The 16,464-nt window shown below is 35.7% G+C and overlaps 1 protein-coding gene across 3 annotated transcripts in view; it reads right to left on the reverse strand.

Moving 5' to 3' along the window:
- The window catches only part of REL (REL proto-oncogene, NF-kB subunit), a 43,127-nt gene that overhangs the window by 974 nt on the left and 25,689 nt on the right, over window positions 1–16,464 (reverse strand). Inside the window, exons 6-11 of one of the 3 annotated variants that reach the window (XM_059943272.1) lie at window positions 13,069–13,209; window positions 11,838–11,942; window positions 11,513–11,725; window positions 10,865–10,933; window positions 10,288–10,359; window positions 1,158–9,176 (exon numbers count right to left, since the gene is read on the reverse strand). In XM_059943272.1, coding sequence (XP_059799255.1) covers window positions 8,386–9,176; window positions 10,288–10,359; window positions 10,865–10,933; window positions 11,513–11,725; window positions 11,838–11,942; window positions 13,069–13,209 — 1,391 coding nt within the window. In that variant the 3' untranslated portion in view covers window positions 1,158–8,385. Of the gene's footprint in view, window positions 1–1,157; window positions 9,177–10,287; window positions 10,360–10,864; window positions 10,934–11,512; window positions 11,726–11,837; window positions 11,943–13,068; window positions 13,210–16,464 lie in introns of those variants that run through there. The other 2 variants (XM_059943273.1, XM_059943274.1) reach the window with 2 other exon arrangements.

Raw genomic sequence — 16,464 nt, forward strand, 5'->3', positions numbered from 1 at the left:
TAGGGAGACCTTCAAACTTTCATTCACTAGTTTTAGCATTTATTGAAGATTTTCACCTGAATCTATTACCACAATGATTATCAAATGATTTTCTAATTCCACCATTCCTTTTGGCATTACACTGAAAGGTAGAGCTTTCCCTTCTTGTGGATTCATGGCTTCCTATTTTATTTGATGGTTTATAATTTGTTACGAACATTTATTTTGATTTCTAAGTGTTGACTTAGCCAGTGGGTGCCCCTTCAAGATGGCTCCTTTGTCCTTGTGACATGTCCCCATCATTCTTAGAGCATGTTCTTACTTTCTAATACAAAGACATTCCAGGCTCATCTTGTATTTCATCTGCACCCGCCCAGGAATGGGCTATTTCTCTAAGAAAAACTGGTTCCTTTTCATGGAAAATGATAGAAAAAAGATCTGGGCACTAGGTGTGCTCACTGCTATTGTGGCATTGCTGCTACCAAGCCCTCTCATGGCATGCACGCATGCACACACCCCTGTATACTTATCTACATATATTGAAAATTATGAGTTTATACCAGTACTTCCGATTCCAACCTTCTTCTAGTTTTCCCCCTTTCCGTATTTGTAAGTCCTTTCTGACAGTGAGAAATCTGGGTCCATTAGCCTTAATATTTTCCTTAATAGATCATTCCCCCTCATAAGTAACCAGTCTCCTGTTGCTGCATCCTTATTTCAGATCACTGAGACTCCCCTCCCTACTACCCTCAAATGTTCCCAGGCTCCACACTGTAATCCCACAATGGGCCACCATCTTCGCCCCCTGTGGCAATAGGTAACTGTACCTTGCTCAGAATAAGCAAATGACTTTTGTCCTGAATTGTTCAGGAAGGGAGAGAGCCAGGCAGGAAATAAGTCAGGAAGGCAGAAAATGAAAATCTCTTTAAAAGGCATTTCAGTACTCTACAAAAATTATCATTTTAAAGGACAGTTACATATGTAAGTATATTCAGATACAGCATTCCATAAAAATGTCTAATGTTTCTAAGCAACCAAAACTGCCTTTCTCTTTAAGGAGGATGCTATAAATACAAGAAAATCTTGATAATTTTAAAGTCAAACAGCAACAAATTTTTGTAAGGGTTTTAGAATTTTTTCCATTTATTATATTATCAAGAAAAAAATCACTGTATACAAGATATTACAAAGGTAATAAAATATTCTGTACAAAAGACATTTTGACATTTTAAAAATGATTTCAACTTTTAAGTATCACACTTAACATTAAATAATTGAACACTACCTGAGAACTTTTAAAAATCATTTTTTTTTCAGTGCTTCGAAATTCATTACAGTCATTAAGAAGCATATACAAATACTCAGAACAGTTAAAAAAAAAAAAAAGAACAGAGCCATTCTGCAGGGATCTGGATTCCTCAAAGTCAACAGTATTTTTAAGTACATTCTTTTAAAATGGAAGTCATCTCCAAAAGGGTTCATCTGGTCTGAACCATGCATTTAAGAATGCCCGTTACCCCAAAACTTTGTGTTTTCCTTTCCATCTCATCTTAAAGCTATCTGAACTGTGCACCAGCAACCAATATTTTTAGCTGATTACCCAATAAAATCAAGTGTGTCACCAACGAAGTCTCCTGAGACTGAATTCCACAAATGGGTCCCCAAACACTCCAACTTATTTTTCACTACATTTTATGCAGAGCTGTAATGTTCTGATTAAGGTTTAAGAAGAAAAATAAGCAAGATGAATGATACCTTTAACAAAGTTTATATTTTACTTATCTGCTGATATTCCTGAAAGCTTGATTTACTGAAGCACCAACATTTTATACTAATTACTGTGTATTACTGTTCACACATAGGTATTTAATGAATTTTTGGTGATTCTTTAAATTTTTGAAGTCCAATAGTAAACTGAAACTGTAGAAATAAGAGATGTAAGAAAAAAGAGTATGATAAATGCTACTCCCTTTAAGTAGATAATTACTAGCAGGTACTTTTTTCTAAAGCCACAGACATTTAGAATAGAAAAAATATTTGAAGAAATAATTCTTTAAAAATTGTATCTGTGTTTTATTAGTGAAAGTAGTGGTGACATGATTACTTTTGAGACTTTACTGATGTTAAGTTTGTACTTTAAACTCTGCTAAGATGTATTAGTTAAGATATTAATTTGACCAAGTCTTAGACAAACAAAGGCATAAAACTGGGTACAGACAACTCATACATTTATCTCTGATTCGCTACCCACTCCTGGGCTTATAATGTTAAATAGCATGAAATTTTCTATTACTTGTGATGCAAAAAGCACCCTAATTTTCCCCCTCTCATACTCAATCTCCAGAAACAAAACAGATCAGAAATCTTTACATGGCCACTTCATTAGCTATGATGAGACTCCTTCTTAGGAAGATAGTCATAATACTCCCAATTCATAGAATTTTGGCAAAGAAATTAAGAGTCATAGAATTTCAGAACCAGAAGTCATTAATTGACCTTATCTTCACTATACAATAGGAAATGTTCTGGAAAGAATATGGCCAAATGAAAGTCCTCCATATTTGGGCAATAGCTAGCCACTCTAAAGAGGAAGTCATTCCAGGGTTCTTACTAAAGAATCTAAATCCATAGTGATCTGTCACTCTGTGAACGGGAAGGTGTGTTTGGATTAGAGATTATCAGGGCCACAGGATATATGCATATGTTGGTTTACTAACAATATTTGATTTGCACTATACAATTTACAGCGTTTCTTCTTATTCATTATTTTATTTAATACAACACACCTTATGAATTAAGTATGGTGGGAATTATCTGCATTTTATATCTGAAGAGACAGGCCCATAGAAAGTGTGATCTGCTAATTAAATGACTTATAAGTGGCAGAGCTGAAGATTCAAACCCAGATATTCTGACTAAAAATTACTTACTCTTTCCATTTCTCCATGCTATTTAACATCACACAGTAAGTTTTTAAATCCCTCAATAAATCAATTAATGATAGAAGAAATTATCTGGAGCTAATAGGCAGCCTGGACCACCAATTCTAAGTCTCTCTTAACATGGACAGTATAATTGGTTTTTCTGAAGCATTAGGTTAGAAATTGACAACCCAGCTGTTTTTGTTCACTAAGGTTTTGAGTAGGGAAGCCCAGTTACCAATGTAAAAGGCCATTAAGATAGTAGGTTCTGATGACAGAAATCAGAATAGTGGTTTTGAGGAGTAGGTAGATTGGCAAGGGGCATGAAGGAAACTTCTGGGGAGCTGGAAATGATTATTTACATATGTAAAAATTCATCAAGCTGCAAATTTAAAATTTGTCCACTTTATGCACTTTACTATATGTTATCCCTCCAAAGAAAAAGACTGACATCTTTGAGAGCAAGACTTTGCCTCATTCACCTCTATGTCATTTCTAGCCCCTAACATGGTGCTTTGCACATTAGACATTCAAAAATGTGACTGATCACATGAATACTGGAGTTTCTGTGCAAGGGTAAGGTGCTGAGGAAATGCACCAGAGGAGAACTGAGATTAAACCTGCCACATAGAGAGAGGAGGAGTAAGGTCAGAGATATGAAACAGTCCTAGTAACTGTAAAATTTCTACGCAATACAGTTGACACTACAGGAGGCACAGGGTAAAGTACGTCACAAACCTGGTAATCTCGGCATCGCGGCTTTTCCTGCCAGATTAAATACCTTTCCCTTTAAAAACCAGATCCTTGTCCACATTTTTTATAATCACACCTATGTCAATTTCACCCTTCCCTCTCTATCAATACTACCATTTATTCAGCACCAACCGTGCCAGGCATTGCGCTAAGTGATGGAGTTCCAAAGGTGAACTAGAGAAACTTCATATAACTGTATAATTCAGTGAGAGGAGTTCTGCAGTAGGGTGGGTATGTGTAAAGCTGTGCCTCAGCTAGGATCAAACTTCACAGAGAAGTCCCATCTTGAAGGCTGCTCGCTGTGGAGGTAAAGAGCAGAGGCAGAGTGGACAACGTGCGAAAGGCATGGAGGCCTAGTGGCCTGAGAGAGTCTTCAAGGAATGCTAACTATGCAATACAGTGTATGGAAGAAGGGGTATTATTTTTAACTGGGGCAATCTGGAAAAGATTCTTGTTAGGGAAAAAGAATGAAGCCCTAAACTAAGAAAGCAGCAGGAATGAAGAAAGGACAAATGCAAGAGATTTTTAGGAGGCAGACCCAAAAGGACTTGATAACTCTTTGAGTGTGAAGACAAAAAAGAATAAAATACGATTTTGAGGCTCCTATTAAATATCTTGGATGGTAGGGTAAATGGTAATGCCATTAACGAAAGTACAGAATGCAACAGGAGCAGCCAGTTTATAAAGACATTCAGGTATCGTAAGAGAAAGCTGAAGCTTTCTCCTGAGCACTGATGAGGTCACCCAGGGGAGAAAAGTAGCACCAACTGAGCGCTGGGGATGAGACTGGAAAGAAAGTCAACCTCAGGAGTATCTGAGGAGGGAGTGGTCAAGAAGATAGGTTATGGATAGGTCAAGCAGAGTGAGGACTGATACAAAGACACTAGATTTGACAAGGGAGGGTGTCTCTGGTCACTTTTCCCAGAATAGCATAAGAAAATAGTAGGAGATAAAAGAGAAAGACTGATAGGCTAAAGAATGACTGGGAAGTGAGGAAATGGAGGCTGAAAGCATTTCGTAAGTCTGGATGTGAAGGGAAGGAGCATGATAGTGGTAGGAAAGGTGTTTATCCTTTCTCTTTTAGGCTAGAGAAAACATTTACCATGTTTATACAAGAAAAGCACTAAATGGTGATATGAGGATACAGAAACAAGATGGGAGAGAAGGAGGAGGGATCCAGTATACAAGTAGAGTTTAGGAAGCAATAGGTCATCTTTTCCTCAAAACTAAAAGTAGGGTGATAAAAGAACAGATGAAAGTATAAATACATTTAGAGAAAAAGAAGCAGGTTGCCAATTTTTTTTAATTATAAAATAAAATCTATGATCAGTAAATAGCACCTGAAAAATGAAAAATCCTTTGGAAATACTCTGAACACAAATGTAGCAGGACCTTGATTCAACTTACACAGAAAAAAACACCCGCAAAACAAGTCCGTTGTTTAATTTAAAGTATCCATTTAGGTAGCCTGTCAGTGTTTAAGCTGATAAGTGCTAGTTACTACAAAATTATAGGATTCTGTATTAAAAAAAAAAAAAGTTCACCATTTATAAGCTACTATCTGGAGATATCTTGGGTTCATATTTTGAACAGGAAAGAAATGCCTTCATGTTTTTTCTCCCTGGTAAGTTCTGCTAAAGTATGTTATATGCTTATGATTTTTAAAGTTATACAACAGAAGTATTTCTTTTTGAAATCATAATTTCTAAGAAATATTAATGATAGTTAGGTGTCTTTAATCTTTTTCTTTTTCTTTCCAAACTATCCTGACCCCAAGTCTTATCTTGCTTTCCTTCTCATTTCCCAGTATCATTCAACTCAGAATTTAATTTTTATGACATTCACACATTCCCCATTTTGATGAAATTGACTAGCTTTAATCGTTCCAGTAAATTTATGGTTTGGTTGGATACTACACATAAGTGAAAAGACACACTGTTTCTAGCTAGAAATATGCTCAACATTTACATAGATTCTAGCAGTAAAATAAACTAGGTCTTTATCTTTAGCAAGTTACTTAGCATCATGACAATTCCATCACAATTAAGATTACTGTCCAAATTCTACAGTCATTTTGCCACTGGGATTACTCTGCTTTCAAACAATTTGGGTCACCATTATTAGTCATCAACCTGAATGTACATGATTCTGATATACTAAACTCAATGTCACATGAAGCAGAACTATAAAAATCATAAACATCTAATAATTAAAGCTATTCTTTCTTTCAAAAACCGAAGTTCTATTAGTAGTACTTTGAATGTTCAATAAATATTTACTGAGTGCTTAACAGGAAGCAGACACTGTTCTACAAATGTGGGATTCAACAAAAACACAAAACTTTGCCCTCACGGAGCTTATATTCCAGTATAGGAAAACAAATATAAACAAACAGTAAAGTCAGATCATGATAAGTGCTATGGACAAATGTAAAGGAGGGGAGACATAGAGTGCCAATGTATATATAGTCATGGAAGGCCTTGATCAAATAACAGTTGAGTGAGACTGAAGGATGTAAGGCATGAGCTACACATACAGCTGAGTTTATTTCACAACTAGTTCCCTTGTTCTGGAGCACGGGCTCTAGGCACGCGGGCTCAGTAGTTGTGGCTCACGGGCTTATCTGCTCTGTGGCATGTGGGATCTTCCCGGACCAGGGCTCGAACCCATGTCCCCTGCGTTGGCAGGCGGATTCCTAACCACTGCACCACCAGGAAAGTACAAAGGGTCTGAGGCAGGAGTGTACTCGATGTTTCTGAAGAGGAGCACTGAGGCTAGAGCGCCTGGAGCTGAATGAGAAGGGGAAAATGGTAGTGAATGAGGGTAAGAGAGGGAGTGTGGGCCTGCTAATTTTAAGGATTTTGGTCTTTAAGTGAGATGGGGAGCCACTGGATGGTTTTGAACAAGTGAATATGATTTGATTTCTTTTAAAAATAATCACTGTGGCTACTTCAGGGAGAACAGACGGCAGGAGCACAAGGATGTAAAGAGAGATTTTGGAGGCTATAATTCAATCTATGCAAGAGATGATGGTGGTCTGGAATAGGATGTTAATATCAGAGGTCAAAAGAGGTGGGCAGCTTAAGATATATCTTGAAGGTAGGGCCTACCAGATTTGCTGATGGATTGGATATGAGAGATAAAAGAAAGAAAAGAAGCAAAGATGACTCCATTGTTTTGGACCTGAGCAACTAGAAACATGGCATTGCCATTTATTGAGTTGAGGAAGACTGAAGGATAAGCAAGTTTGGGAGGGAAGATCAAGAACTCAGCTCTGGATGTGTTGAGTTTGAGCTTTAATTACATCTCTATGTAGAGATGTCAAATAAGCAGTTTTACAGACACACATAAGCTCCAAGTCTGGAGTTCAAGGGGTGGGTCTAAGCCAGGGGTAAAATTTGAGAGTTGACAGCATGAAATTGGATGAGATCACAGTGAGTTCGGACACATAACAAAGAGGAAAGGTCCAAGGAAACTTCTTCCTCTTAAAAACATGGATGCAAAGTTAAAATCATAAGCAATTTTAAAGGTATGGATCTAAATAGTTCAAAATGTAGAGAACTCCCATACCTTGAAAGCTTACTTCAACTGCCTGATGCCCAACTTAACATTTTGAAGAAATTTTGATTTACATGTAAATCTAAGAAACTCCAGAAAGCCTCAGAAAACCCCTTAGGGGTCACCTTGGCCCATTGGCCTCACAAATAATAAGGAATTAATTTTTCCAATGACATAGCCATTACAGGTTTTACCTTAAATTTGCTTAAAAGCAAATATCAGTTAATTCATTTAACCAAGAATACCTTAATACATTATAAAAGAAGTATAAAAAGGTGTACCTGGAAAAACTGAAGACTTGCTCTAATGTTCTTCTTTGTCTGTCCTGGGAAAATGTGGCAGGATTCTCATGCCAGAATTCCCACCACACACAGTATCAGATCACATGTTTCAAAAGAAGAAACAGTAAAGCTCTTTTAAATTTCTATTTTGGAATTTTCCTTTTATGACTGTTTCCAACTTTGTATTCTACATACCCAAAGTTGGGTTTTTTTAGTGGAAAAATTGATTTTATTCAATATTTAACATGTCACAGATTCATCATACACTGGTTTACATAAATTTTCTTTGTATGTAGGATTCCACAATGCATCATAGCCTAGGAGTTCAGTCTGTGTGGATTTATCTACTTTTGAAGCAAAAGTCTTCTGTAAATGCTGGACTTTTTCTAACTCTTCCTGAAGTTGGGAAATGAGTTCATCCCTCTCTTTTAGCTGCAGCTTCAAGCACTGAGCACTCATCTGTTATATCCCAACAAATTCTCTGCCAGCAAAACAAGAAGCTCCCAGGACAAGACTGCCCGTTAGAGGAATCCCCTACATACCTAAAGTCATAATTACAGTTGACCCTTGAACAACACGGGGGTTGGGGTGCAGACACTCCGTGCAGTGAAAAATCTGTGTTTAAAACTGTACAGTCGGCCCTCTGTCTCCATGGATGTCTTCTGCATCCATGAATTCAACCAACCTCAAATCGTGTAGTACTGAACTACATATTTAGTGAAGAAAATCTGAGTATTAACTGGACCCGCCCGCACAGTTCAAACCCGTGTTGTTCAAGGGTCCACGATATACTGTAGTATAGTCTTAGAGAAATACATAATGTTGCATTTATAAAGGTAATATCAAAAGGGTTACCTTTAAAGGGATTTAATTCTTGAATTACCATTTATATCTTACAAGTTAACTTGAAAAAATTCAAATGCAAATGAGTCACTCAATTGTTCATTCTGCATAGTGCCAATACCTGAATACTGACTATTTTGAACAAAACTATGACTGTTTGGATTAGTACCGTTTGATGGTCCTGACTCATTTATCATACTGTTATCTGCACAATTAAAGTCAGATCCCTCAAATGCCTCTGATTGTGAAACAAAAGCAGTAGTACTAGAACTGGCGACTGCTGACATACTGGAAGAGGACATCTGATGGAGCTGTCTTAAGTCTCTTGGGTCTAACACTGAAGTACAGGCAGGATTTTCAAGATTCATGCTCACAAGTCTCGGATTATCAGTCTCCCTCATGCTGTCATTACTGGGCGTTACCATGTTCACAGGGCAATTAGGCAGCATGCTGGCATCAGAAATACCATATAAGTCAGCTGGTGACACGGATGATGCTTCCATTCTGCCTATGTCATTAGTATTGTTATAAATGCAAGCATTAGACACATTCAAATCACTCACAACAGACATTTCCAGGAATGGTGGGATAACTTGTGAATTAGAGGAAAGTGTCCCTGTTGAAAAACTACTCAGTGAATTTGTATTGACTGAACGTGAGGTGGCGTGGGCCACTGATGACCAGCTTGAAGAAGGCTGAGGTACCATTGGGGGTATGGCTGAAGCATGATGTGGCAATGCACTTGAGATGGACACAGATGAGGAATAGTAGGATTCTGCTTGACTTGAAACTGGCCCGGACGTTTCTGTCAAAACTGCACCATGAGAAAACAAGACTGGTTCTGTGAGGGAGGAAATGTATTTGTACAAAACGGAAATGAACAAAATTATAAAAAGCATTACTTCTAAATTAAAATTACATAAACACATAAAAAATTTTAAAGGAAACCGATGTAACACTTCAAATAGAAATGTTAAATAGCACTAAAAATTATTACATGAGTCCAAAATTGAATTCTTTAATACTAATTGTTTTACAAATACCTATAAAATAATTTTGGTAAGTTACTTTGGTATCGAAAATTTCACTCCAGTTAAATGTGGAAATCTAGCTTCTGAGGCCCTATAAAGATATTTTTGAAATGTGAAAGATAAATATCAGAATTTCAGTTAATGGGCCTCTAAATATTCAAAATCATTTCACATTCTCCTCTTTAGGAGAAAATGGAGGGATGGAGGAAACATTCATTAGGGATGACTTAAAAATCTACATAAATTTCCAAGCTATATTAAGATACTACTCACTCTAAGGTACTACACTACAAAATTCCCAGTCAGAAAAAAATGAAGGAGTCTGTATTTATTTACATGTTATATGACTGCTGTACATATTAAACCAAGAAAAAGCTCTGATTTAAGAATGTAAAAAGAAAAAAAGACTTCTAATTAACCCTGGTTGAATGATCTAAACCAGAATTTGGCAACTTTTTTTTCCATAAAGGGCCAGATACTAAATATTTTAGACTTTGTGGGCCATACAGCCTCTGTTGGAACTACTCAACTCTGCTGCTATAGTACAAGAAAAGCAGCCATAGACAATATGCAATCAAATGAGCTGTATTCCAGTAAAACTTTACAAATAAATAAATAAATAAAGATAGGCAACTGGCCAGATCTAAATCATTTCTTCCATGACACACTGTAATTAGTAAAATTACCACCATATGAATGAAATGTAATTTCTCAAACAATAAATCCCCAAAACATAATCATAGTTGCCAACAGCTCTTTCGGAAGCTGAGATCAATTCATTCAATATTCATAGCATAAAAAATATGTAGGAGAGGAATAAATCAAAGAGGCAGTTTTCATTCTTAAGAATGGAATTCCAATATACTGTGCAAAGCACTGGTCTCTCTAATCACAAGGAATACTCTATAGGGAATAAAATACCTTTTTTGATGAATCTTCCTTCTCCAGTTGATCCTAGGGGACTAGGTCTAGGTCTTTCAGGAAAATTAACTCCTATGATAAATTTTTTCCATTATTAAATATAATTTGAAAAACAACAGTACATCAGTTAAAATTTGAAAAACTGAATAAAGCAAAACAAAACAAAACAAATTTACTTAAATACAAATCAATCCAAAATGTTCAGGGACTTCCCTGGTGGAGCAGTGGTGAAGAATCCACCTGCCAAGGCAGGGGACACAGGTTCGAGCCCTGGTCCGGGAAGATCCCACATGCCGTGGAGCAAATAAGCCCATGCGCCACGACTACGGAGCCTGTGTTCTAGAGCCCGCGAGCCACAACTACTGAGCCTGCGTGCCACAACTACTGAAGCCCGTGCACCTAGAGGCCGTGCTCTGCAACAAGAGAAGCCACTGAAATGAGAAGCCCGCGCGCTGCAACAAAGAGTAGCCCCCGCTCGCCACAACTAGAGAAAGCCCACGCGCAGCAACGAAGACCGAATGCAGCCAAAAATAAATAAATAAATTTATTAAAAACAACAACAACAAAATATTCTTACCACAATCCTGCCACAGTTTCTGGAAAAGCAGAGTTGTTTTTTGTTTCTTTGCTTTATTGCCATATGTGTCTGGTTAGAAAAAAACCGAGAAAATGTGATTCATCATGGGATTATGCTTCCTCTCCTTTAATAAATATGCAGATGCTTTACTCCTACATAGAAAATGCTTTAAATAAATGTACATAAGATGGATTTATAAGTGTCACAAACTACATCCCAAGTCAGTAATAAAGGATCTTTTTCTTAGTAAAAAATAGTTTATAATATTCATCTTGTTTTCTTATAACACCTACAAGTCACCAATGTCAATTAATGCAATAATGGCAGATAAGGACCAAAATGGAGACCACTTTCTGAGTGGCAAGTATGCCATCTATCAAGAGGGCACAATAAGGACCAAAATAGAATCTCAAATGTAAAACAAATTTTGATAAACAGTTTAGATACTTTGAAATTATTCCCGATACCTTTCCTAAGGAAGAGATTCAAAGAGCACAAAGAACAGTCAAAAATCAACCAAAAACTTTCAGGAAAAGAAACATAAATTATGAATAAACACAACTGTATTCAAATGTATCTTACAAGAAAATGTTCTTAGCAGGACTAACTTCAAGAAATATATAAAACATTACCAGGAAAAAGTCATACCTTTTTCGTCTGGCAGATATCTAAAATCCATAGATTCACTAACTTCCTGGTCAGAAGGTCTTCGCAACTGCATTTTTACTGTTACCGGTTCCGTTATAGCTTTGCAATATGGTGGAGTCTTGAAAACAATGGCTACTTGACGGTGTACATCAGCTTGTGAAAAGATACCTTTTGCTTCCCAATCGTTCAACACAAACCGAACTTCTATGTCATCTAGTGAATAGGAAAGCAAATAACAATGGGAAAACAAAGTAAAATCTATCTATCAATCTAAAATATATTCTGAATTCAATCAAACAAACAAACAAAAAAACAAAAAAAATACCCTTCTGAACTTTGTCACAGAGTAGAAATATTTCATCTCCTCCTCTGACACTTCCACAGTTCTTGTTTACACGACAAATTCTTAATTCTGCAGTATTAGGAGCACCTAAATATAAAGGATATTTTTAATGGGTTGCTACCTTAGTAATATGTCTTATTCCTTTCTGATGGAGAATCTTAGGAAAACAACTTATAGGATAGATAAAAGCTTTAGTGTATAAATAAATTAAGGGCACTCAATACCTTAATCATCCACATCTGTCCCTTTCTTTTCTTAAAGGCATTACCCTGGTTTAGAGTGTTAATGACTTCATTTCTAGGCAATGACATGTCCTCTAATTAAATCTCCTTGCTTCTAAATTCTGATTCGTCCTATCCATCATCAGATTAATCTTTTTAAATCATAACCATAACCCTGTGGCAATGCAGTTTTCATGCTTCCTATTATCTGGTCAACATTATTACAATAATTCCCTGGCATTCAAAGCTCTCCATGATGAGGATATTCTGATTTACCTTTATAGTTCTATGTCCCACTATCCTTCTACATGCAAAACTGGTATAGTCATACACCACTGGTGGGTGCATACATAAGAGTATACAAACACACAAATATTTGAGGGCAATTTCATAATCTTTTAACACTATAAATATCCATATCCTTTGATCTAGCATTTGCCAACATTTCTACTTCTACAAATTTATGCTAGAGACATTTGCACAAGATATGCACATGTGGGATATTTATTGCAGAACAATTTGCTAAAGCAAAAAGAAAAAAATTGAGAAGGAAACAAACCAAATGTCTTGTAATAGGGTAATGATTTAGTAAAATTATGATATAAGGAAATATGCAGCTACAGAAAAGAATAAGGTACCTGAAAGGTAACGAGGTTCAAGATATGCTGCTAAGAAGGAAAAAAAAAAGGTTAAAAAAAAAAATCAATGATGATTTTTCAAAAAGTTGCCAAAAATATATTGTGTGAATGATGGTGACGATGATGAAACGAGGTATTTGTATATATATGAAGAAGAAACCGGTGAAATATCTTTGGAGGATGAGATGTATAGGAGGTTTACTCTCCTCATTATCTACTTCAGATAGATAACATCTACCCCGTAATGTTTGAATTTTTCCTATAATGAACATACTCTTTTTCTAATTACCAAAATACTTTAAAAAATCATTTTAAAGAGCTAAGGGTACAAATACAAGAAAATAAATTACTTACGGTTGTCATAAATTGGGTTAGAGACAATAGGAGGTAGAGCAGTTGTCAAATTACCATGTTCATCAGGGAGGAAAACTTGAAAACATAATCTCACCACATTGAGGTCGCAGTCTTCAATATCAAGCAGCTGTTGCTCAGGGACTGAAAAGTACATTTTTTTTTTAAGAATACAGAATAGTCACACAGAACTAAAATCCTGCTAAGTCCTCCTCCCTGCCCAATATAGCCTATAACCTTTAGTAGCATCCAAATCTGTCCTAGCAAAAATAGAATGGTACATAATCTCAAGACTGCCTTTTATCCTTTTCATCATATAGTCACTATCCAACATAATTTGTTAAGTTATGACCATGGTCAGGAAGTAACTACCCCAGTCATGTGAAATTTAGAGCAGAATCCAAAATTGACATAAATCAAATTTTTACAAAAATGGTTGCAGGTTATACACAATAGAGACTAGGCAGTCATTCATTAATTCAACAAATACGTATTTAGTCTAGTCATGTATTAAGGACTCTGTAAATTATCTCCAAAATCTATATAAGAATTACTCCATTTTACAGATGAGGAACTGATTTTAAAGAAATGAAATTGGGACTTCCCAGGTGGTGCAGTGGTTAAGAATCCGCCTGCCAATGCAGGAAACACAGGTTCGATCCCTGGTCCGGGGAGATCCCACATGCTGCGGAGCAACTAAGCCCATGCGCCACAACTACTGAGCCTGCGCTCTAGAGCCCGCGAGCCACAACTACTGAAGCCCGTGATCCTAGAGCCTGTGCTCCACAACAAGAGAAGCCACCACAATGAGAAGCCCGTGCACCACAACGAAGAGTAGCCCCCGCTCGCCGCAACTAGAGAAAGCCCTCATGCAGCAACGCAGCCAAAATAAATAAATTTATTAAAAAAATAAAAATAAAAAATGAAATTACTTGTCCAACATTTCACAGCTAAGAAGTGGCACAGAAGAATTCAAACTCAGGCCATTGAATCCAGAGCCTATGCTCTTAAAAACTGAACTCTATTAGAAAATTTTAGATATGTTTTACATAAAAATGACATACACAGGAATATCTACAAAAATTTAGATCAATATTTTAGGGATTAAATACCAAGGGGATACTAGAGGAGGAAAGTCAGCTAGTTTCCATAAGAAATTTTATGTGCAAACTAGGTTTGCTTAAAAAAAAAAAAAAAAAAAAAAGCTACAGCAGGAAAATTTTACAGTTCTGAAAAAAAAGTTTTTAAACATTCTTTATTACAGAATATAATATAATGACAGTTTGTTAAATTGCTATTTAAAAGAAATCCAGTTCCAAAGGAGAAATTACTGCCTTTTCAAAGATACTATAAGGTGTAGCAATCAACCATAACTAACATAGCTGTATTTTTAAAAAGCATGAAATACACATATTAAATTATACGAACATTTTTAGTTTTCAGAAAGTATTGAAATTTGAAATACTAAATTTGAAAACAGTTAAAACCCCAATTCTTTAGTCTTACAATAAGCAATAACTAATAAAAATGACAATGTACTTTTGACTGTTTTTATTTTAAACTACACTCAGTAGCTATCACATTAAAAATTATTCCATTATCAGCAATCTTAAGCCTAGCATTTCAAAGAGCCTATAAAAACATATTTGTACAACTAAAAGGTCAAATGTTATGATACAAACACCTGTACCACAGCAGCATACTCTACTGGCACAATTAGGTAGGCAATGAGACATCTACCTCTTAAAAATAATTTTTTTATAGCATTATAAATTTAGAGTTGAAGACATTAATGTTTCCCAATTCCAAAGATGAGTAATCCATAAACACAAAAATAAATTGACAAGTTTAAAAACAAACCTATGTGAATGGATAAACTGTGACAGCTATACAATAAAAAAGAACTATGGATATATACACAAACATGTATGCATCTCGAAAACATGTGAGCAAAAGGAACTAGATATAAAATATATATCACATGATCCATTATGTGAAAATTCTAAAAAAGATTAATTGATGGCAACAGAAAGCAAATTAATAGCTGACTGGAGCCAGAGATGGGAGAGGGAATTGACCGGGAAGTGGACAAGGAAATTTTTTAGTAATAGCGGTGGTAGTAGAAATATTCCTTATCTTGATTGTGGTGGTGTTACATATATCTGGGTGGATCCTACTGTATATAAATGAGACCTCAAGAAAAGTTTATTTAAAATCTTTTAAAATAGCACATGAAAGAAAAATACACTCGTTAATAAACAAGGAATAGGAATGAAGATATATTTATTATAAATCACAATATCACAGAAACCCAGAGAGGTAAGTTCAGAATAAGAGGCCTCTTTTTTCCAGATATAGCTTGCCAATTTTGTAAGAGGTAGCTAAGAGGATGAGAAATCGAGTTGAACTCTCAATAGACTATAGGCAAAAAATAAAGGAGTTCAGGGTCTGCTAAGGATGGGGGATCTGATAAATGCCCAGTGCGTTGGTTGGGGCTCTGGAGGAGCTATACCCTAGGAGTAAGGGTGAACTGGATGCGGAGATACCAGACCTCACCTAAATCATTCACTAATTTTAGATGATCTGGGACTGCTAGTGTGACTAGCCACCCACCACAAGAAAGTCTTCTGAAGGGAGAAAACACCCTAGACCTAAACAACTTTGCATATAGGATGACTGGTATTCTATTTTAAATAAGCAGGCATAAGAAGAGACAAAGTAATTTTTTTTTAAAGAAAAGAAAAACAACAGACTATAGAAACAGACCACAAAGGTTCCAAATAATGAAGTTTTCAGATACATGATTTAAAATAACTACACTTAATATATGTAAGGAGTTAAAGACAACATTGAGAGTTTAGTAGAGTACTTGAAACTATTCGAAAAGGAACCAAACAAAATTCTAGAACTGAAAAATACAGTAAACTGAAATTTTAAACATCAAATTTATCAACTGTTTTATAGAAAATATTTTGTGTCTTGTCTTTCTATATAAGCCAAGGACTAAAATCTATTTACCAATATTTTATACTAAGAGTTTTTGAAGTGTTGATTTACATTAGAGTCTTTAATCTATTTGAAAGCTGATTTTTATATATGGCGAGAGGTAGGGAATCTAACTTAAATAATCATTTTTTCCAGCTTTGCTTATCAAATATTTCCTCCCTTTCTCTTGATCTGACATGCCACCACTGTCATTTACTAAAGTTTCATATTTTCTTAAGTCTGTTTCTGGGCTCTCAATTTTACTCCACTGGTCAATTTGTCTATTGTTACCCCAATATTACTTAATTAGTATTTATTCATAATAAACCCTAATATCTCATAAGTATTTCTTCATAATAAACCCTAATATCTGATAAGGTCAGTTTTTCATCGCTATTCCTCCTCTATAAATTA

The sequence above is a fragment of the Balaenoptera ricei genome, chromosome 13 (genome assembly GCF_028023285.1).
Source record: "Balaenoptera ricei isolate mBalRic1 chromosome 13, mBalRic1.hap2, whole genome shotgun sequence".
Classification (NCBI taxonomy): domain Eukaryota; kingdom Metazoa; phylum Chordata; class Mammalia; order Artiodactyla; family Balaenopteridae; genus Balaenoptera; species Balaenoptera ricei.